At 39.3% G+C, this 24525-nt stretch overlaps 2 protein-coding genes across 11 annotated transcripts in view; one reads left to right on the top strand and one right to left on the bottom strand.

Moving 5' to 3' along the window:
• YME1L1 (YME1 like 1 ATPase) overlaps positions 1-9002 on the bottom strand; it is a 33089-nt gene extending 24087 nt beyond the window's left edge. The window contains exons 1-2 of the mRNA XM_082449726.1: positions 8786-9002; positions 4110-4241 (exon numbers count right to left, since the gene is read on the bottom strand). Of these exons, the coding sequence (XP_082305852.1) occupies positions 4110-4241; positions 8786-8818 (165 nt within the window). The 5' untranslated portion in view covers positions 8819-9002. The remainder of the gene's footprint in view (positions 1-4109; positions 4242-8785) is intronic.
• A 708-nt stretch (positions 9003-9710) lies between these two features.
• The window catches only part of MASTL (microtubule associated serine/threonine kinase like), a 75068-nt gene continuing 60253 nt past the window's right edge, over positions 9711-24525 (top strand). For 7 of the 10 annotated variants that reach the window (XM_082449707.1, XM_082449706.1, XM_082449710.1 and 4 more), the window contains exons 1-4: positions 9854-10125; positions 13385-13522; positions 18569-18708; positions 19381-19469. In XM_082449707.1, the coding sequence (XP_082305833.1) occupies positions 9964-10125; positions 13385-13522; positions 18569-18708; positions 19381-19469 (529 nt within the window). In that variant the 5' untranslated portion in view covers positions 9854-9963. Of the gene's footprint in view, positions 10126-13384; positions 13523-18568; positions 18709-19380; positions 19470-24525 lie in introns of all 10 variants that reach the window. The other 3 variants (XM_082449712.1, XM_082449704.1, XM_082449711.1) reach the window with 2 other exon arrangements.

Below are 24525 nucleotides of genomic sequence, written 5' to 3' on the forward strand. Positions count from 1 at the left end.
CTTAATTCACAAATGATGGGGGCAGAAACCTTGGGGAAAAGGGCAAACAAAAAGTCATCAAAGGGCTTGGAATGTTTGAGATGCAGTAAAAAGTTTAGTGACCGAAGAAAGCACTAGAAAGATGGGCTATGGCCATATTGTGAAGAGCCTTGTTTGAATTTAATTCCATAGCTAATATCATTAGTTTTGTTTTATAGGAAGAAAATAGAAGACAAAGATGATAAGCTGGAGAACACAAGGCTAATGTAACAAGAGAAAAATGGTATGAAGCCGAACCGAGCCCTAAGAAGGATGCAAATACCAAGTCACAGACAACAGACATTTGAAGAAACCAGTAAAGTATAGGGATTGTGAGGGAGAAGGGTTCTGGATGGATGTGCTGGTTATTGATTTGTTGTCTCTTAGCTCCTCTTCATCCTTTTTTTGGCTCCATGTTCATGGATCTGGGCCCTTTAAATATTTTTTCCTTTGTTGGCTAGAACATTAAGCTGTCAGTAGAGGGCACTGGAGAGGCACTGTAGGAGGAGTTTCTGCTCCTGGTTCAGGCTATTGTGTTCACTCAGCAGGCTCCTGTGTGCAACGTAACACCCATGGTTTCTCCAGGAGTGGTTCCTGCCACTTGTGCAGCTTCTCCAAAGCCTGGCTCCTACAGTGCACAGTTGCCAGCAGTACCCAGCAGCTTTTCCAGTAACACACATCCCCATGAACAGCTTCTCCTGGTACCCAAGGGGGCAGATTTCCATCAGGTTCAGCTGGCACGGCACCAGTGACTCCTGTGCCATTCAGTGAGCCAAGGCCATGCCCTCTCCAACAACCTCAGAACCTCAGCCCAGGGGTGGAGAACTCTTCCTGGGAAGCTCTCAGTCCTGGGAGGATTAGCTGCTTCTTGAATCCGCAAGTCCTATATATTTGAATTTCCTTTACTTATTACTAGCCAATCCCTAGTTATTCTAATCCCCTGTTAGACCAGGGTTTTTAAAATATTAACTAAAAAATTATATATTTTTTACATTAAACATTCACTGTTCAAATGACTATGTGGTCTCTCTCTCTTGGTTGGACCCAGACTGATGAAGAGAGGCTAAAACCACCCTAAGATCAACTACACTGGAATCTGGGGAAGCAGCTCAGTTTTAGACATCTTAATTTCGAGGTCCTTGGAGCCCATCCAGAGGGGTATTTTAATAAGCCACCAGATAACTACTTTAAAACTTTAGAGATACTTTAGAGTTGGAGATAGATTTGGGAGTTATCAGCATATAAATATATACAGACATTAAGATATACAATCTGGGAGACTATGCAAAATGAAAATTAGATTACAGATAAATGTACACACACTATGTAAAAGGCTGGCAATAAAAAAGCCCAGCAAAACAGAAAGAGAAAAAAAAAACCCATCAATGTAGTTATCACTCAATTTATGAAAGTATTTTGAAAGCAGTGGATGTTCAGCAAGGTCAAATGATAAGGAAAAGATGAAAAAGATGTGGATTTTTAAAAAGGCCTGTACTTACTGCTAAGGAAGTCAACAAAATATACCAAAACAAGTCTATAAAATGGTAAAAGTAGTAGCCAAACTACAATGGGATGTAGTATGAATAAAAGTTTAGCAAGAATAGATATTAAGTTCAGAGTACTACTTTTTCAAGAAGTCTGAAAGCAACAGGAAAAGAAGTCAGTAGCTTGAAGGAAGTTGAAAGTTTTTTGCTTGCGCTGTGAAGTGGGTGTTTGGATGAGCAAGACCTGGTGAAAGCAATGTAACCTCAGAGCAAAGGAAGTGCGAGTAGAGATGATGGAGGATGCTTAAGAAGAATGAAAATGTTTGTGAAGCAATAACAAACAGTCATCAATGATAAACCATAGGAATAACGAAGGTAAATCAGAGGATAAGACACCAATTCTGTATTTGAGACCATTAGTCTTAAGCTCAGCACTGGCTTCTAGAGTTTAGCTACTTTTCAAGCCCTCAAAATGTACTTCACTACTGACCTAGCCATTTCACTTGATGAAATAGTCAAACATTTAGCACCACGGAGAGTACAAATGGAGTTGTTTAGAGCAGCAAAAAATTGGAAACAATTTCCAACAACAGAACATCATAAAATGAACACTCTGAAAGTCATTAAAAATAAGGAAAATGTATGGAATAAAAAGTTCTTAAGACTATTAAATGATCAAGCAAAATCTAAATCAGCATAAACAGTATGATCCAACTATTATAAAATATAAAAGTACAAGTGAGAAAAAGAGAAGCAGGATCATAGGTTAATTTAATTTCTTCTACCTGCATAATATTTTCCAAAATTTCTAAAATGAACATAATATTACTGCATGTAGCAATTTTGATACATGCAGTCTTATCATTAGGAAAGCTCTCGGGCTGTAACTTGGAAGAAGGGTGTCAACAGAAGACAAGAATGGATTGCCTATAGACAGAGGCAATAGGAATTTGGCAGAAAATATAAAAGGAAAGCACAGGGGCTTCCCTGGTGGCACAGTGGTTAAGAATCCACCTGCCAGGGCTTCCCTGGTGGCGCAGTGGTTGAGAATCTGCCTGCCAATGCAGGGGACACAGGTTCCAGCCCTGGTCTGGGAAGATCCCACGTGCTGCGGAGCAGCTGGGCCCGTGAGCCACGATTACTGAGCCTGCGCGTCTGGAGCCTGTGCTCCGCAACAAGAGAGGCCACAATAGTGAGAGGCCCGCGCACTGCGATGAAGAGTGGCCCCCGCTTGCCACAACTAGAGAAAGCCCTCGCACAGAAACGAAGATCCAACACAGCCATAAATAAATAAATAAATACTTTAAAAAAAAAAAAAAAAAAAAAGAATCTGCCTGCCAGTGCAGGGGACACGGGTTCAAACCCTGGTCCGGGAAGATCCCACATGCCGCGGAGCAACTAAGCACGTGTGCCACAACTACTGAGCCTGTTCTCTAGAGCCCACGAGCCACAACTACTGAGCCCATGTGCCACAACTACTGAAGCCCGCATGCCTAGAGCCCATGCTCCGCAACAAGAGAAGCCATTGCAATGAGAAGCCCGCCCACCGCAAGGAATAGTAGCCCCCGCTCGCCGCAACTAGAGGAAGCCTGCGTGCAGCAACAAAGACCCAATGAAGCCAAAAATAAATTAATTAATTAATTAATTAAAAAAGAAAAAAAAAAAAGAAAGCATAAAGACAAACTTTTCATCTAAGTAAAATTGTATCCCAAGACTCACCTCACAACCACCCCCCATCCCACCCCCACCAAAAGCAGACTTTTTTTTTTTGGCTGCGCCACATGGCATGTGGGATTGTAGTTCCCCAAACGGGGATCGAACCCGGGCCCCCCGCATTGGAAGCGTGGAGTCTTAACCACTGGGCCACCAGGGAAGTCCCGCAAACTTTTTTTCAACTCCTCCTCTACTGTCCTTTGCCATAGCCCCTGATATCAGGACTAAGAACATAAGCTATTTATGGTTAAAGAGGCTTCTGAGAAACTTAACTGTAGATTATAATGTTTACTATGAAAAATGTATTCTGAGCTACAAGCAACTATCTTATTAATGAATCTTGTAAACACAAGGTTCCTAGGTTGGGAATTCGCTATATCCTAGGCCACAATGATTTTATAATTCTCTGAATACTCAAGGTATGGTTTCATAGCTTATACATTTCACTTTCAGGTATCTATATTCTAATTGTTCAATTACACTGAAAGCTCCTATAAGGCAGTAGATGATAACTTCTTGCTATTCTATCTTTCCTGAGAATTATGGGAATTATGGAGTTAACTGTAGTTAACTGTAGGTTCCCTGCTACCATTGAAGCAACACAAAAGAATATCTAAACGTTACAAGCAGTAACGTAGGAAGTGAATACCAATACACTGCCACATGAAATTTTTTATAAATTAAATGTTAAAAATAAAATAAACTAATATTTCTATATGTACAACAAAGCCAGAGTTGGACATCTTTAAACGTAAAAGGGAGATTAAGGGAGATTAAGCTGAAGACAGAAATCACCCTGTTACAAATGCCTAAACATAGAAAGTTATTTCAGGCATGTTTACAATGTACTAAACTAAAAAAACTTTCTCACACACCCAGGGTAAAAACTATTACCTCATTGCTGGGAGCCTCATGCTCAGACACTACATCTCGATGCTGGTTTTGAGAAACTGATGCACTGATAGAAATAGATGTGCTTTTCGGTGAATGGAAGGCATTGATGAGATGACTCAGAGGAACTGTAACCTATAAAAAGATAGAAGTTGAAAATAAGTAGTGCTTTTTAAAATAAAAACAGAAAAAAAACTTGTTATTGTCAGGATTGGGTATTGTAAAAAGTTAAATATACACCGTATATCAAAACTATACATTGAAAATTATAAATACTCAGATTATTGCTGGTAGGAAGAAAACTGGTATATCCCTTCAGGATAGTATAGGGGTTATATACAGCAAAAGTATTAAAAATACATACATTTCACCATTCGAGCAATCTAACTTCTAGGGATTTATTCCAAGGAAATAATCTAGTAAGTAATGATCTATGCTTGCATATGCACAGAAGACAGTTTTCATCAAAATATTTGAAAATTTGTGGAAAGCTAGAAATGTCCAATAGGGGAGTGGCTACACAAATGATACCACCACAAAAATGAAATATTTCGCAGACATGAAACAAGTAAGCATATACCCAGAATTTTATACTTTTCAGCTTCCCCACTGCACCACCCTATTCTAAGTCACCATCATCTATATGTGGATTTTTACAACTGCGTCCTAACTTCTCTCTCTGAATCTGCTCTATTAAAGCCAGTCATATCTCATCACTCCTCTGCTCAAAACCCTCCAATGGCTACTCTCACAATAAAAGTCAACGTCCTAATAACGATGACAGAGAAAGCCCTCCCTGGCTCTTTATCACCTCTCCGAATTGATCCACCACTAAGTTCCCCTTCCTCCTCTCTGCTCCCACCACGGCATCCCCCTTTCTGTTCCTGGAACACACCTGGCAGGCCCTCACCTCAAGGACTTTGCACTGCTGTTTATTCCCGCCTGTCGAGTTAGTCACATAGTTTGCTCTCCCTTCAGTTCTTAACTCAAAAGTCATCTTTTCATGCATCTTCTCCCTGGACAACCTATGTAAGATTTCAGCAACCCTCCCCTAAAAAATATTCCTTATTGCCTTCCTCTGCTCTATTTTTTCTTCTTGACATTTTCATTATCTAACACACTTCATATATTTACTTATTTACCTATATATTGTTTACTAGAAACCCCAATCTAAGTCACCTCATTAGCGTAAATCCAGGTGTGATCCAAAGAGGGGCTTTAAGAATAAAGACACGCCCATCACACAGGAAATTTCAAGGGTTTTAGGAGCTCTGTGCCAAGAAGTGGGAACAAAGACCAAATAGTTTTTATTTATTATACCACATTCTCCCACTGGAGCATAAGTTTCATGTGGCAAGGGGTTTTTTCCTCTATTTTATTATTTTTTTCTATTTTATTTATAAATTATTTAATATAAACTGTTTTTACATTATACTTAATATAACTTAACACTTCATATTTTATTTTTCTCTACCTTACTTTCTCTATTTCATTCAATACTGTATCCCAGTGCAACAATAATGCACACAGTAGATGCTAAATAAATATCTGTTGAGTAAATGATTAAATTAAATGGGCTCTTACTATATGCCACATTTTGAACTATGTACCTTACTTATCTCATTTAATCCTCCTAACAGCTATAAACATTAGTTACTATTACGTTTCTATCACACTACTACACTTTCTCAGCAAGAAAGTACTATAGGAAGGATTCTAACCCAGATAATCTGACTCCAGATTTCACTTAAAGACTTTTCATCCCACTGTTATTGATACAGAAATAAATTCATAATATTGTTTTTTAAATGAAAAAAAGCGAGCCGTAAACCTTTATGTAACATTTTTTTTAAAAGTATGCATACACATATTTGTGTAGAGTTAAAAGGATGAAAGAACTTATTCTAAACTGTGATCTATTGGGGTGATGAAATTATAGGTGATTTTTCTTATTTATATTTTTCTTTTCAGGATTTTTGGCAATTAGCTTGTATTATTTTTACAGTCAGAAAGAAACGATAAGCTCTTTTCAAACTATTACAAGAATCAGGGAATTCCCTGGCAGTACAGCGGTTAGGACTCCATGCTTTCACTGCTGAGGGCCTGGGTTCAATCCCACAAGCTTTGCAGCGTGACCAAAAAACAAGAACAACAAACAAACAAACAAAAAACTACAGGAATGAAATTATTTTGAGATACATATTTTCTGTCTATACATTTTTTGGTTTTGTTTTTTTGGCCTCCCTGTGCGGCTTGTGGGAATTTAGTTCCCCGAGCAGGGATTGAACCTGGGCCCTCGGCGAGAGTGTGAAGTCCTAACCACTGGACCGCCAGGGAATTTCCTGTCTATAACCTTGAAAAGTTTTATTTTAATTAGTTGTACCTCTTCTCATTCAATAAAGAATTTAACCTGCTAAAAGATGGTTTGATCTCTCCTCAATGAAAAGGTTGAACTTCTGTGTCATATAACGGTCCTACATGAGTCCAGTTAGGACTGCCTATAGTACAGAAAATTCCTTCACTACCTCTACCGACATTGCATACCACCAACTCCATTCAGCTAATGATAAATTCTCCTAAAATCGGATCTTCCTGACATCAATTTCTTGCAGTTCAGTTTCAAAAGGTTTAATATTGAATTCAGCAAGCCAAGTCAAATTTTTTTTTTAATTAATTAATTAATTTTTGGCTGTGTTGGGTCTTCGTTTCTGTGCGAGGGCTTTCTCTAGTTGCGGCAAGCGGGGGCCACTCTTCATCGCGGTGTGCGGGCCTCTCACTATCGCGGCCTCTCTTGTTGCGGAGCACAGGCTCCAGACGCGCAGGCTCAGTAGTTGTGGCTCACGGGCCTAGTTGCTCTGCGGAATGTGGGATCCTCCCAGACCAGGGCTCGAATCCGTGTCCCCTGCATTAGCAGGCAGATTCTCAACCACTGCGCCACCAGGGAAGCCCCAAGTCAAATTCTTTTTCAAACGATTGGTAGGACTCCTCCAGACACCGGTCATCTTGGTAAATAACACCTACTTGCATCCAGCTGATCAAACCCAGAAACACCTCTTTCCATCATTCCTCATTAAATTCTATTCTTTTTTCTTTCTTTCTTTTTTGGCCGCACCGCGCGGCTTCTGGGATCTTAGTTTCCCGACCAGGGATTGAACCCCAGTCCTTGGCAGTGAAAGCATGAAGTCCTAACCACTGGACCACCAAGGAATTCCCTCTGTTCTTTTTTCAAAATAAATCTCATCCCCTTCTTTCCATAACCACTGTCACCACTTACCGGTGCATTATCCCTCTCTGGATTAGTGTAATAACATCCTAAACTGAAAACATTTCCACTCTGTCCTTCCACATTCTCCACACAGCAAGAAGCCAGAGTAATCTATTACTCTGTAATAGACTGTAATGTAAATCTGATCATGTTACTCCTTAACATGCTTAAAAGTATTCAGTGGTTTCCAATAAACTTAAAATGAAGTCCAAAGTCCCTTATCATAACACCCTGTATGATCTGCATCAAGTCTTCTCCCCAACCTCCTTTCCGTCACTGGCCCTTTAATTACCACGCTCTAGCCACACTGGCCTTATTCTTATTCCTCCAATCAGCTAGGCTTGTCACTATCTCAGAACCTCCAGATGTTCTGTCTACCTGTTCACATCTATTCACCCTTCACTTGGCTAACTCCTACTCATTTTTTACTTCATATCATCAAGATTCCACATTTGCTTTGTTCACCTAGCACATTACTGATGCCCAATAAATAACTAACCACTTCATTTTTATTACCCCACCAGTACTAGCAAAATTCAAAACAAAACAAAACAAAACAAAAGGGAGTGGAGGTTACACAGAGGGACATAATTATATGCTTTAACCAAGAAACTAAAGAACGTCAAAAATTATTTCTAAAACGGAATGTTTTCAAAAACCGTTTATTTGGAAAACTGTGAAGAACTCTCAAAAAAAAAATTAAAATGTCACCATCAAAAAAGATTTTTAAATGAACTTAGAACAAAACATTGTAACCGGTGATTACTCCTGAAAGAAGAATTAAAAATAGAAACGCTTGGAATCTTTTTTCTCTGCCCTTTTGCTTCAAAAATGAAAAGATGGGGAGGAGGCTGAATCAAAATTTTAAGTGCAAGCAGTCAATAACTTAAATATATCAATATATATTTATTAGTTACTTTCGGTCAAAAAAAGAAAGCATTCATAGAAGATTATTCAAATTTTTATAGCATGTTTGGGTTAAATTCCATTTAAAAGAAAGAGTAGAGAATCGGGGTTGTGAAGACAAAAGTCTTTGAAGAGGCGAAGGATGGAAAAGGAACATCACTTGCTCCCTTTACACCTACGGCAGACGTTTCCCCTGCCCCCTGCCCCCTCCCCACCCCCACCCCCACCCCAGAATGTCTAGCACTGAACAATGCCTGATGGATTCCGTAACAAAAATTCCACGCAATCAAATCGATAAGCCAAGGTCTCCATCACGCTCGTATTTTGCTTCTGCTTCATCGTCAGCCCTTTACTCTCAGCGTTGCCCCGATCCCTTCTCAACCCCAGGACTCCAACTGGATTAAACGCTTCCCTCCTACGATCCCTTAAGAGAAACCACTTCCAAGAAACGCAAACGGCAAACGCGGGCAGGGCGGGGGGAGAAAAATGGACTGGATGCCGGACCCACCTGGGGCTGAACGGTGCTCGACAGGGAAAACATCTTCTCCAGGCCGTCAGCGACCTCACCCGCCTGCCGAAACTGTCCCTCTTGTCCACGGCCCGGCGGGGAGGCGCTGAGCCCTTTTTTCCCCTTCTTTTCTCTCTCCTCTCGCCCTCACTTTTCCTAGAAACGGAAAATGGCCTCCCCTGCCTACAGCTGCTGCAAAGACAGACAATCTGCCCCGGAAGGCAAGGCGCTAACGCAACAGTACTTCCGGGGCAGGTGAGGCCACCACCCAGGGGCGTGCGTCAACGCTCCGCCTTTTAGGGGGCAGCTGACGCCCCCCAAGGTAGTTCACGTTCACGTTGAGTAATGCACGGGCCGGAGCCCCAAAGCTCACTGGCTGTAGTTTTCTTTTTAAAGGGGAAAGACACGGACCCTGTTAAATCTTTCTCCAGCTTCGTTATCAATACTTCCAATATATTTTCCTGTTCTGACTGGGCCTTGAGCTATTAATAAGCTCGTTTGCTACAATTAAGTGCTCTTTATCTTCCCCACAATAAATAACTCTTCCTATTTCAGATAGGCAAGTTACATCCTGTTAAAATGTCAAATTACAGGACCAGTCATGCGCATCCTGCTCATCCAGTTTCTCCACATTCTGTGATTTCACTGGCCATTGTTTCACGGACCAGACCGAACTGGTTTACGTTTCTCCCGCGGGTGGGAGGCCGCAAAGGAGTTTAAAAAACAAAACAAAAAAAAGTGGGATGAGGGCCGGGTGCCACCAGCCTCGTTTGGAGGTCGGGAGAAAACTCTTCAAATCCCTCGATTCAGATTCAAGCCTCCGTAATCCCTTTCCCCGTCTGCCAAGAACTATTTGTGCCGCCCCCTGTCCCTACAAACGAGGTACGTGAGCCGCTGTCACCCTGGAAGAGTCTGTGGTTGGTTCAAGAATTTCCCAGCTGCCCCGCCTTCAAGTTCATTGGCTTCTGCGTCGACGCAGAGCAGGTGACACGGGCGGGGCCGCACTGGATTGGGCGTGGCGTGCGCGGCGACGGGGTGACGTCACGGCCGAAGCGCGGCGTGGGCGGAGCCTCACTTTGAAACCAGTTGGCGGGAGTTGGGCTCCGGAAGGGGCCTTGGTCGCTGACAGAGACTTGCATACGGGCTGGCTTGCTGTGGAGACCACCGCCGGCGGCGAGATGGAGAGTGGAGGAGGCACGCCGACAGGGGAGTTCGTGAATAGGATCCCGGTGCCACGACCTCCCTCCATTGAAGAGTTCACCATAGTGAAGCCCATTAGCCGCGGCGCCTTCGGGAAGGTGTATCTGGGGCAGAAAGGCAACAGGTTGTACGCGGTGAAGGTAAGAGTCAAGGAATAAAGAAAGCGAAACAGACCGGCCCTTCGGCCCTCCTTCCCGCCCCCTGAACTGGGCAGGCCCCAGGGCCGCTGGAACGACTAGACGGGTGCCTGGCTCGCTGAAACCTCCGGAGCCCTGCGGGATGACTTCTCACTTGGGGTGGCAGAGCGGGCAAGTCGGTGCCACCTCTGCCCCGCCCTTCTCTTCGCACCACGAAAGCTTAGGAGACGCCAGAACTTCTGAATCCTTTTTACTAATTTGGGCTTTACCATGATTAGGGTTGAAACTTTAAATTTGAAACAGTTATTTCCATATTATATTTTAATTCTATCCATTTGACAGATTCATTTTTTTATTGAGATGTAACTGACATTTACTAGTTTCAGGTGTACAACATAATGATTCAGTATTTGTCTATGGCGAAGTGATCTCCACAATAAGTCTAGTTAACAACCATCATGACACAGCTACAAATTTTTTTTCTTGTGATGAGAACTTTTAAGATCTCTCTCAGCAGCTTTCAAATATGCAATGTAGGATTAACTGTAGTCAGCATGCTGTGATGTAGATTAACTTCTGACCTATATAACCAAAAGATCTCATTAAACCCCACTTTTCTCTTCATTCTATAAATCTAGAATGTACTTATATTTAAAGACGAAGCTGAAATATGTCCCAAATCACTCCTTTATCCTTGCAGTAGTATATATCATTCCAAAGCATTCAAGAGCTTTCAATATATTTGAAGCTGTTCTGGCCACTCTTGATTCTCATCCACTCCCATAGCTTCAGATTACTCACATCTCAGCACTGAGTGATGGTGATAAAGGAAAGAACCCAGCAGTCTGGTGCAGTTGCAACTTCCTGTCGGACATTGCTGTGTGAATATCTAGCAGGCACCTCGGAATTGTGCTTGCCTAACTTCGAACAATCCTCTCCACCTAACTGCCTCCTGTATTCCTTCTCTCCATGTAATAATACCACCATCTCTGTCATTCAAGCTAGAAACTTCAGTCATTTTAACTTTTCTCTACTTCATCTGTACATTCTCTCTCTCAACTAGGCCTGTCAATTCTGTCTCATATTCATTCGTATTACCCCTTCCATTCCATTCCCAAGCCTGCCCAAGTACAGGACTTCATTTTTTCCATTTGTTTCTTTTCCTTTCTTTCTTTCTTTCCCTTTCCTTCCTTCCTTCCTTCCTTTCTTTCTTTCTTTCTTTCTCCTTCTAAAAGTACAATTCAGTTTTTAGTAAATTAAAGATAGAGTAACCATGACCACATTCCAATTTTAGAACATTTCCATCACCCTGAAAAGACCTCTCTTGCTCATCTGCAATGTCTCCCCCCCTTAACACCCCTAGCCCCAAGTAATCATCAGTCTACTTTCTATCACTATAGGTTTGCCTTTTCTGGACATTGCGTATAAATGGAATCATGAAATATATGGTCTTTTGCATCTGGCTTTTTTCACTTGACATGATGTTTTTGAGGTTCATCAGGCCTTCATTTCTATACCTAGTCTATTGGAACAGGCCCCTAACTGGAATCACTATTTTATTCCTTAGACTGTGCCATGCAAGCTGAAGTCCAAACTCCTTAGGAAAGCAGTCATGCTCCAAGTTCTGGCTCTAAACTTCCACTGTATCTTCTACATATTCTATGTTCTAGCCACGCCAGACAATTGGCTAGTCCTTGAATTCTGTGTATTGTCTTGCTTCCAAACTTATGTTTATTCTGTTTCCTCCTTAAGTGCCTTCCTTCCACCCTTCTCTGCTCTTCTCCACCTGTGTTATTTATGTATTAAGGTTCATCTTAGCCCCCCTTCAAACCTTTCCTGACCTTTCAGACCCACCCTATTGAAATTAATTCTCCCTCGCTTCATATGTTCCCAAGATTTTTTGCGTTTCCTTCTATTATACTAACCAGTCACTATTAGCTGTTGAAATGAAGACACCAATACACTTTTTGATAAGTATTTGTGAATATCCGCTTTGTGTGTAGGGTCTGTGTACAGTGGTAACAAAACGAACATGCCCTCATAGAGCTTGCAATCTAGTGGAATGATAGGTGAAATCATGTTTCAGACTGGCTTTGTCAGTTTCCCTTGTTTTCAAAGGCTCTAAGGCTCTAAGGAAAGGCTCTAAGGCTGGAATTTACAGTGTATTAATGATTTTATTACATGTTCTATTGAATCTTTGGAAGAAATATGCCTTTTTTTGACTTGTAATCTTCCTGAGAATTGATCTCAATGTTACTAACTATTCAGTTTAGTGCTCCAATTTTTTTTTTAATTTATTTATTTTTGGCTGCGTTGGGTCTTCGTTGCTGTGCGCGGGCTTTTCTCTAGTTGCGGCGAGTGGGGGCTACTCTGTTGCGGTGCGCGGGCTTCTCACTGCGGTGGCTTCTCTTGTTGCGGAGCACGGGCTCTAGGTGCGTGGGTTTCCGTAGTTGTGGCACACGGGCTCAGTAGTTGTGGCTTGTGGGCTCTAGAGCGCAGGCTCAGTAGTTGTGGCGCATGGGCTTAGTTGCTACGCGGCATGTGGGATCTTTCCGGACCAGGAATCGAACCCGTGTCCCCTGCATTGGCAGGCAGATTCTTATCCACTGCGCCACCAGGGAAGCCCTAGTGCTCCAATTTTAATGTAGATTATCGTTTTGCTTCCTTACCAATTACCTTGAGATTTTAAGAGTAGTTATTTATTTTCTATAACACAGCATATGAGACTATTAAGTTTCAGTAAACTCTAACCATTTTTAAGAAATTTTTTTCCCAGGCAAACAAGCATACATTCTTCCTCTTTCTGTTTCTATTTCCATCCATCAAAGAACCAGAAATTTTAAAAAATGAATTAGCTACTATTTCTCTATGCCTACATTCCTGATTATCTGGGGACGTATTAGGAACATTACTATCTTTTGGCTTAGTTGTAAGGACAGCAGAACAGAATTTTTTTTCTACTAATAGGTAGGGTAGTCAGGGAGCATTTGCTTACATCTTTTTCCATATCAAAAGGGATGTGATACTTTTGCCACTTGATACCAAGATAAGCAGTTCTATGTTAAAAAAGTTAACAAAGTTTTGTTTTGTTTTCATCATATTAGCTGTTTTTCTAGCAGAGTTTCCCGCTGGCAATGTGAGGTCCAAACAACATCTGTGTTTTCTCTCTCTGATTGTTTTCATGATGGCAACTTGGAAACCTGAGAATACTTTGTCATAAAAAATAAAATGGATGTGTCTATTGTCATGTTACATACTACAGGTTGTCAAAAAAGCAGACATGATCAACAAAAATATGACTCATCAAGTTCAAGCTGAGAGGGACGCCCTGGCCCTAAGCAAAAGTCCTTTCATTGTGCATTTGTACTATTCACTGCAATCAGCAAACAATGTCTACTTGGTGAGTAAATAACTTGACATTTTCTCTTCATTCAGGAATCACTGAACCCAGTGACTTAAGAATTACAGTCTCTGGGTTCAGAGTGCCTGGGTTTGAATTCCAGATCTTGCACGTACTAGCTTTATGACCTTGGCCAAGTTACCTTACCTGTTCTGTTAGGGTTCTCAGGAAAAAGAACAATAGAGTGTGTGTGTGTGTTTGTCTGTCTGCCTGTGTCTGTGTGTGCGTGTGTATGTGTGTGTGTGTGTGTGTGTGTGTAGAGAGAGAGGGGGATTTATTTTAGGGAATTGCCCTACATGGTTATGGCGCGAGCAAGTCCAAAATCTGCAGGGTAGGCCAGCAGGCTGTAGACTCCGGGAAGAGTTGATGTTGCAGCTCAAGCTCAAAGTCAGTGAAGAGGTAGAATTCCCTCCTCTTTGGAGGAGAAAGAGATGACACCTCAATTTTTTTTCTCTTCAGGTCTTCAGCTGATTGGATAAGGTCCTCCCACATGATGGAGGGTAATCAGCTTTTACTCAAAGTCTAATGGTTTAGATGTTAATCTCTTCTAAAAAATACTTTCACAGCAACATTTAGATCAGTGTTTGACCAAATATCTGGGTACCATGGCTTAGCCAAGTTGACACATAAAATGAACTATCACACCTCAGTTTCCCCATTTGCAAAATGGACATAATAATAGTACCTACCTCAAAGGTTGTTATGAAATTTCAATAAGTTGATATAAGCTATGTAGAACAGTGTGTGGCACAGAGTGCTACAAATATTTGCTAAGTAAAGGATGCATAATAGAAATACTACATAAAGCTTGGGGTATAATAAGGAAAGATTTAGGGAAGTGGTGGATTTGGGGTGTATGGACTTAGAGAGTTGCTTGCTTTTCATTTAACACGGCAGCTTACACTCTTTTAATTCTAATGAGGAATTTGGGTGGGGGCAGGAAGAGGTGAGGATGGTAGGTGTTTTGACTTCAAGTTCTAGATGTTCTTCTGACTTCAGAGACAGTGTGTGGATTAAATGTTTGGTAACTCCAGTAGCTTCTGTTTAGTGTAAACAAACAGAATAATTGACTTTACATCTTTTAAGCCAGTAGTTGGCAAACTGGCCCATGGGCCAAAGAGCACAGGCTCTAGGCACGTGGGCTCAGTAGTTGTGGCGCACAGGATTAGTTGCTCCGCGGCATGTGGGATCTTCCTGAACCAGGGATCGAACCCATCTCCCCTGCAATGGCAGGTGGTTTCTTAACCACTGTGCCACCAGGGAAGTCCCTACTATAATATTTTTGAGTTATTATTGCTTAAGTCAGATAGGCGGCCATATCTTGTCTACTAACTTCATCACTGGTTTAGATGCTTGATGCTCAAAGTGTGTCCACAGACAAGCAGTATCAGCATTGTCTGAGAGCTTATTACAAATGCAGAATCTCAAGCTGCACTCCAAATCTGCTGAATCAGAATGTGATTTTGTTTGTTTGTTTATTTTTTGGGTTTTGGCCGTGCTGTGTGGCATGTGGGATCTTAGTTCCCCGACCAGGGATCGAACCCGCAGCCCCTGCAATGGAAGTGCGAGTCTTAACCGCTGGACTGCCAGGGAATTCCCCAGACTGTGAATTTTAACAAGATCCCCAGGCATGTTAAAGTTTGAGAAGCACTGGCTTAGACAAAAGATTTCCTAGAAATCAAAGCTACTTTGAGACAAAAAGATAAAGTATGACTAAACTTAGCCACAATAACAACAAATAATTGATTATTATTTTCCAGGTACTATACTAAGTACAAGAAACATAAAGATGGAAATGTTTATTACGGAAACGTTCAAACATATACAAAAATTGAAAGATTACTATAATGAACTCCCATATATCATCACCCAAGTTCACCAGTTGGCAACACTTCACCAAATTTGTTTAATCCATTCCAACTCCTCCACCAACCTTTCATGTAATGGTCTTGGCATCCTGTGATTCAATGCCTGGATTTTTTTTTTTTTTTTTAACATCTTTGTTGGAGTATAATTGCTTTACAATGGTGTGTTAGTTTCTGCTTTATAACAAAGTGAATCAGCTATACATATACATATATATGCGTCTCCCTCCCACCGTCCCTATCCCACCCCTCTAGGTGGTCACAAAGCACTGAGCTGATCTCCCTGTGCTATGTGGCTGCTTCCCACTAGCTATCTGTTTTATATTTGGTAGTATATATGAGTCCATGCCACTCTCTCACTTCATCCCAGCTTACCCTAATGCCTGGATTCTTTATTAAGGCTTTCAAAATGATGATTTTAAAAAATTCTATTATTCCTTCAGCTTTTATTAGCTGGAATTCTTCTATAAAGAGCTTTCCCTTATTATCTATTTCATTGCTCTGAAATACAGCTTGTCTAAGGAAGGCAGAATAAATGCTTGATTCTTTCCCTTTCATTACCAGTTTTCCGAAGTGCAACCTCTAAATAAGTGTGTTTTTTAGAGTATCTTTATGAATTCATGGAATGTTGTAGTTTTGATGTGTTTTAATCCATTGCAGTCATTTTTTTCTGTGTTTAAATTGTCCCATCTTTAGTGAGTGGGAGCCCCTTCAGTTAATTTCTTTGTCTTTTTATACTATCCTAGTATTCTGATAGCTTCCTTGCTTTCTGGCATGACAAGATAGTTAAGGCTCATTTTGCAAATGTCCTGAACTAGATCTAGGCAAGGAGGTCTAGCTCCTTTTTGGGAAATAGTGTCTAGAGACCATGATCTAGGAGGTAGTGATTAGAAAAGTTCATTGCCACTAGGTTGTCATTCCTTTTAGGCATTCTCAGTGGACAGACTAGGAAACACACATTTTTATAGAAAAATATATCATGAGTTCATGCTGATATTTCCAGGTCAAAGGAAAATTACAGAATTTTTGCTTAACATTTTTGAAAAATATATAAAATATAAAAATGTTTTGAAAAATATTTGTATTCTTTCACCCTGATAATCTGGGTTCCTAACTATATCTATATATCTATATCTATATCTATATATATGCATATAGTATTTTCAACATAGCAGTACCAGTATTGTTTTCCTAACACTAAAACAAATGGATTCAATTTAGGATTTCTCTGCAATTCTTTTTGCCCTTACGATGTATGTACTGTCAAGATTCTGTTCTCTGAAGTCACTTGAAATAATTCTGTGTGGTTATGAAACTTGAGATAGTGCAAAGTTCATTTATTCCCCTTTTGTATCAGAGATTTCTACTCGAAAAGGGAATCCATAAAAGTACTAGAAGAAAACTGATGTGATTATTTTAATAGAATGGTGCATGTCTTACTAAGTGAAAAATAAAGCCTACTTTGACACAAAATACCATATACATGGTCAGTAAGAAAGGGTAAATACCCCATTAGAAAAATAGGCAAAGAATACAAGTGATTCAGAGAAGAAATATGAAAGACTAAAAGCAGTGTAAAGATGCTAAATCTCCCTAAAAGTAAATAAACATTTAAACAAGTTCATTTTCTCTTCCTTAGATTGACAAAAAGTATTGATAATCATTGTTGATGAGGGTGTGAGAAAACAAGCATTCTCATGAGCTCAAATACAGTTATCTGTTTACTTACTTATTTCCCTACTACTAAACTATAATCGTTAAGTGCATCAGTTACATTTTATTCATGCTATATTCCCCATGCTAGCACAGTTTTTGTGCTTAGTAATGTTTTAATGATTCATACCATCAACAAATATTAACTAACCTCTGTGTACCAGGGAAGTGATTGCCTTAAAGAGGAAAGAAATGACCTTATATTATCAAGTCCTTAGTAGGCAATATTTTATAGCTTGAAACTATAGAAAATTTTGAGAATAATGACTAGTACATGTAGAAGGATTAATAGAGCTTTGCAGCCTCATAGCAGTAATGAATTCAGGCAAGAATCACGTATAGTCATATGATGCTAAAATCATTGCTTGAAAGTTTGTTGGGGAAAGAGGGTATTTACATAGTTTCAAAGTATCTTCCCCAGATTGCCTATTAATTACAAAGAGGGAGAAAATACTTCTTCAGTGGAGAAACCTGGAAGCCACCACCTTAACTAAGTCATCAAAGTTAAGATTACCAGGAATGGAACACACTAGTGTTTAGCAGTCTCATCTGGTGGAAGTCACTACGAAGTACTCAACGTAGATTTTGTAGTATTCTTGCCCAATATTCATAACCTGAATTGAATCATAAGGAAATAATCAGATGTCATGAAAGACCGTCCCATACCCCATCCAGCACCCTGCCAAAAAAGGCAAAAAGTTATTCCAGTTTAAAGGAGATGAAAGAGATATGACAACTAAATCTCATGCATGGTCCTGGCCTGGGCATGAGAGATGAGGAGAGAGGCCATCAGGTACAATATTGAGGTAATCAGAGAAATTTGAATACAGACTATACAACAGGTAATAACATTATTTTAGCATTAAATTCCGTGCATTTTATTATGCTATAGTTACATAAGAATGACCTTGTTGGGAGATACATGATGACCTCTTCAACTTTATTCTTGAGTTAGTCAGCCAAAATTTTAAAGTTATAGATTAATACCAGTTGCTAATGTCGCCATATTTTTTTAAATTAAACTGTTTAATCTGAACAAAAATACATGCATGTAAGATATTTATGTTAATGATGTTAATAATTGTGTTATGTTTATTATGTAACATAATCATGTTAATGATTAGCATAAATATTTATTTTTATATTCATATATGTGGAGAGGAAGAAAGCAAATGTGGCAAAGTGCTAATGATGGGCGAATGTAGATGAAGAGAATATGAGAAGTCATCCTGCTCTTCTCACACCTTTTCTGCATGTCTGAATTTTTGTTCAGACTGAACAGTTTAATTGAAATTTTTTAAAGTGTATGGCAGTATGAGTAAACCTGGTATTGATGTGTACTGAGTGACACCAAGAAAATGTGTCTTATGGGACCATGCTAAAAATGCATAACCATAATGCTCAAGTAAGACATTTTTAAAGTAGTCATATTGGTTTTATTTTGCAATATTTATATTCCTTTTGACAGGTAATGGAGTATCTCATAGGTGGAGATGTCAAGTCTCTCCTACACATATATGGTTATTTTGATGAAGAGATGGCTGTGAAATATATTTCTGAAGTGGCATTGGCTCTAGACTATCTTCATAGACATGAAATCATCCACAGGTAAAGACTGACTTTTCTCCAAACTATTACTTAAAGCACAAGTAATCAAATTATGTATTAAATATTTGAGTCTTAAATATTTGCATAACCCCACATATATGGGTTATCTAAAGTTTAGTAGTAACTTTTGTGAGTTTAGAAATTATATCAACTCTTCTTTCATCTCCCTGTGTGTTTTGAATATGTTGCTTTGTCTTCGGGTATCCCATTTTGTGGAGAATATTGAATCTTTTTTCCACTCCTTTAGCTGTACATCATACAAAAGTGCTATATTTTGTAATGCCAGCTGATTTACAGTGTTTTGCTCTTTGCAAAGAAAGGTTAAGTGGCTCTTTTCGATTAAGGCTTAATCTCACCCTCCTTGAAAGAGGTAAATATGATTTTGACCTGGCTTGAGGTTTATTTTACCTAATGAAGTTTATTTATTTTAATAGACTATGTAATGAATAATGCCAAAGATAATCTAGCATTAAATAGTTAACTTTCTTGTAGATTCAGATATACAAAATATAGTTCACTTTTGAGAGTTGTTTTCTGCACTTTCAAAGCCACCAGTGAGAGAAAATAAGTCGGGTTTGATTGTTCTGTAACTTTCTGGGTTTTTTTCTGGTAATTCTAAAATCAACACTAGCTCTTTTTTAGTTATCTGCTATTTGTTTTTTATATGTGCAGGGATTTGAAACCAGACAATATGCTTATTTCTAATGAAGGTCATATTAAACTAACAGATTTTGGCCTTTCCAAAGTTACTTTGAATAGAGGTAAGAAACACAGCAAGTAAGTACCTTTTAAAAAATCCAACACATTTTAGACACTACATTTCATTAACTTATACTGTTTTCTTTGTTAGTTTATAATGAATAAAATTTGATGATTATTTTTTTCTGCAATAGGCTAAAAAAGTATACTGGTATTTTCATTCAATTAAAGATGAAAACGGATTAACTAATCTTATATCCTCAAAGGTCCTTGAAGATCTTTATATCTTCAAAGAGGAAATGACAGTTTCTGTTCTTCCAAATTTTTATCCCTACTGAAACTGGTGCTGACCAATTAAACATCAGTAAAATGACTAAAATAACTACAACATGATAGACAACTAATACCTAAAGAAATTATTCAAATATACATGACCACCACCTTGATAAACAAGGGGCAGAGAAAATAAACACAGAATTCACAAATACATGTATATGGGAGTATGTTAATTTCACTACTCGTAGCACTAGAAATGCTAATTTAAAAAAGTAATAAATGAATCATTTTACACTATTAAGCTAGCCAAAAGAAAAAAAGGAGAGCTGAAGATCCAGTGTTAATGAGACTGCAGAGAGCACAGGAAGTTTTCCTAGGGACATTGTAAATAAGCATAGTTCTTTCCAAAGGAAATCGACCAGTATGATTTAAGAAACAAAGCTTTTAATTCTTTTCGACCTAGTGACTTGTGTCTTGGAATTTATTCTAAGGAAATGGTTCAAAAGAATAATATATATGAATAAAGTTGTTTGTAGCAGCATTGTTTCTAACAGGGAGAAACTAGAAACTACTTAAGTTTATTATAGAAACATGGAGAAATGACAGCTTCCTGACTTGGTAGCATGTTGTATTATCTACCAAAATGGCAGAGTATGGAAATAAATGAGCAGTAGAACCAAAGATTGGGTTATAAATTATTAACCATGGGATTATAAATATTTGAAAGTAAATAGAGAGCTACAATTCTTCATTTGCAAGTACAAATTTTGAAGCATTTTGAAGACCCAAAGATTTTTCATATGCTTGGTAAAATGTGACCTGAGTTGATGTGGACCATTTATAGTTTTTATTAATCCTACCTCACGTGACTACCCATACTTTTCATAGCAGAAATAATAAGTACAGATTGTAGATGAAAAGCACTAGGGATGTTCCATACTATACAGTATATTAATCACTTATTTTTCTAAAATCTAAACATTTTTTAATAAGGCAAATCTAACTCCTCAGTTTCAGAAAAGATATTGGGAAAAATTACAAATGAGAAAAATTTTGTATTTTTTTTCCTTTTTTCTTTTTCTTTTTTTTTTTTTTTTTTGGTCTGCGCTGTGCGCCATGAAGGATTGTAGCTCCCCTACCAGGGATCAAACCCGTGCGCCCAGCATTGGGAGCTCGGAGTCTTAACCACTGGATCGCCAGGGAAGTCCCAGAAAAATTTTGTATTAGGGTGATATTGCTGATGAATTTAAATTATTTTTGTATTATAATATTAATATTTTTTATTTTTATTTTTTCATATCTCATGGTTTAGCTTAAAGATGGCTCCCAAACATTGTGAATTTAGGTTAATATAAATAATTCTATGAAAAACATCTTGGGGGCTTCCCTGGTGGTGCAGCGGTTGGGAATCCGCCTGCCAATGCAGGGGACACGGGGTTCGTGCCCCGGTCCGGGAGGATCCCACATGCCGCGGAGCAACTAGGCCCGTGAGCCACGGCTGCTGAGCCTGCGCGTCTGGAGCCTGTGCTCCGCAACAGAGAGGCCGCGATAATGAGAGGCCCGCGCACCACGATGAGGAGTGGCCCCCGCTTGCCACGATTAGAGAAAGCCCTTGCACAGAAACGAAGACCCAACACAGCCATAAATAGATAAATAAATAAATAAATAAAAACAAAACAAAAAACAAACATCTTGGAGCATACGGGTTTTTCTGATTTGTTTTCTTTCTTTTCCTTTTTTTTTTTTGGATTGTGATTTTAAAAAACTCATGAGGTAAAATTTACCATCTTAACCATTTTTAAGTGTGTACTTTAGTAATATTGACTCTAGTCACATTGTTGTGCAACAGATCTCTACAACTTTTTCATCTTGTAAAATTGAAACTCAGTACCCCATTTTCCCCTCCCCGCAGCCCTGGCAGCCACAGTTCTACTTTCTGTATGAGTTTGATTACTTTAGATACCTCATATAAGTAGAATCATACAGTACTTGTCTTTTTGTGACGGACTTATTTCACTTAGCATAGTGTCCTCAAGTTCATCCATATTGTAGCATGTGACAGGATTTCTTTCTTTCTTAAGGCCAAATTTTATACACACACACACAGATATACATATGCGTGCCGTGTTTTCTTTATCCATTCACCTGTCGATAGGTATTTGGGTTGCTTCTACCTCTTCGCCATTGAGAATGATGCTGCAATGAACATGAGTATGTAAATGAGTCTTAAACACCCTGCTTTCAATTCTTTTGGGTGTATACCCAGCAGTGGAATTGCTGGGTCATATAGATCAAATTTTATTTTTAATTTTTTGAGGAACCTCCACTGTGTTTTTCATAGTGGCTGCACAGTTTTACATTTTACAATTTACCAGCAATGCACAAGGGTTCCAATTTCTCCACATTGTTTCCAAATCTTTTTATTTTCTGTTTTTTGATAGTGGCCATCCTAATGGGTGTAAGGTAATATTTCATTGTAGTTTTGATTTGCATTTTTCTATTGGTTACTAATGTTGAGCATCTTTTCATAAGCATGTTGGCCATTTGTATATCTTCTTTAGAGAAATGGCTATCCAAGACTTTTGTTCACAATTTAATTAGATTACTTGGGGTTTTTTGTTATTGAGTTGTAGTTGTTTCTGTATTCTGTATATGAACCCCTTATCAGATAAATAATTTACAGATATTTTCTCCCATTCTGTAGGTTGTATTTTCAGTCTGTTGATTGTTTCCTTTGATGTGCAGAAGTTTTGAAGTTTGATATAGTCCCATTTGTTATTTTTGCCTTTTTCCTGTGCTTTTAAAGTCATAACCAAGAAATCATTGCCATAATATTTTTTAACTTGTTTAATTTGTAAAATATTTTTAAAGAAGATTATTGTCGTTTTTATTGTTTCATCAAAGTGAGGTATAAATGAAATTCATTAAGTTCAAACTTTCGGCCTACCTTTTAAAGTCTTACACCACATACAAAGCATTACACTTCTCTTACTACTTTTGATAGCTAAAGAAAATAGTAAAATATTACGTGTGAGTGCTGAATGTTCTATTTTACAATGTTACACATTGAAACCTGATAAAAATCTGCATCATTTTCTATCTTGCCCTATACTTACATAGTTAGCTCACATGAGGGGCCCACAATTTATATTAATTCCTTAAATAGATTCTGTTTTTGAAATTTATTTTATATTCTTAATATTTTGATTCCTTTCTTAGCGTTTTTTACAACCTCCTTTTCTTTTTTTTTTTAAATGAATTTATTTATTTATTTATTTATTTTTGGCTGCATTGGATCTTCATTGCTCCGCACAGGCTTTCTCTAGTTGCGGCAAGTGGGGGATACTCTTTGTTGCAGTGCATAGGCTTCTTATTGTGGTGGCTTCTCTTGTTGCGGAACACGGGCTCTAGGTGCTCAGGCTTCAGTAGTTGTGGCACACGAGCTCAGTAGTTGTGGCTCACAGGCTCTAGAGCACAAGCTCAGTAGTTGCGGTGCACGGGCTTAGTTGCTCCGTGGCATGTGGGATCTTCCCAGACCAGGGCTCAAACCCATTTCCCCTGCATTGGCAAGTGGATTCTTTTTTTTTTTTTTTAACATCTTTATTGGAGTATAATTGTTTTACAATGTTGTGTTAATTTCTGCTTTATAACAAAGTGAATCAGCTATATGTATACATATATCCCCATATCCCCTCCCTCTTGTGTCTCCCTTCCACCCTCCCTATCCAACCCCTCTAGGTGGTCACAAAGCACTGAGCTGCTCTCCCTGTGCTATGCAGCTGCTTCCCACTAGCTATCTATTTTACATTTAGTAGTGTATATATGTCTATGTTACTCTCTCACTTTGTCCCAGCTTACCCCTCCCCCTCCGCGTGTCCTCAAGCCCATTCTCTATGTCTGCATCTTTATTCCTGTCCTGTCCCTAGGTTCATCAGAACCATTTTTTTTTCTTTTTATTTTAGATTCCATATATATGTGTTAGCATACGGTATTTGTTTTTCTCTTTCTGACTTACTGCACTCTGTATGACAGACTCTAGGTCCATCTACCTCACTACAAATAACTCAATTTCCTTTCTTTTTGTGGCTGATATTCCACTGTATATATGTACCACATCTTCTTTATCCATTCATCTGTTGATGGACACTTAGGTTGCTTCCATGTCCTGGCTATTGTAAATAGTGCTGCAGTGAACATTGTGGTACATGACTCTTTTTGAATTATGGTTTTCTCAGGGTATATGCCCAGTAGTGGGATTGCTGGGTTATATGGTAGTTCTATTTTTAGTTTATTTATTTATTTATTTATTTTATTTTATCCATTTATTTAATTTTTGGCTACATTGGGTCTTCGCTGCTGCACGCGGGTTCTCTCCAGCTGCTGAGAGTGGGGGCCACTCTTTGTTGTGGTGCGCAGGCTTCTCATTGCGGTGCGCAGGCTTCTCACTGCGGTGGCCTCTCTTGTTGCGGAGCACGGGCCCCAGGCACGTGGGCTTCAGCAATTGTGGCACACGGGCTCTAGAGCGCAGGCTCAGCAGTTGTGGCGCACGGGCCCAGCCGCTCCGCGGCATGTGGGATCCTCCCGGACCAGGGCTCGAACCCGTGTTCCCTGCGTTGGCAGGCAGACTCCCAACCACTGCACCACCAGGGAAGCCCTATTTTTAGTTTTTTAAGGAACCTCCATACTGTTTTCCATAGTGGCTGTATCAATTTATTTGCCCACCAACAGTGCAAGAGGGTTCACTTTTCTCCACACCCTCTCTAGCATTTATTGTTTGTAGATTTTCTGATGATGGCCATTCTGACCGGTGTGAGGTGATACCTCACTGTAGTTTTGTTTTGC

The sequence above is a fragment of the Balaenoptera physalus genome, assembly GCF_965194825.1.
Source record: "Balaenoptera physalus genome assembly, chromosome: 2".
NCBI lineage: Eukaryota > Metazoa > Chordata > Mammalia > Artiodactyla > Balaenopteridae > Balaenoptera > Balaenoptera physalus.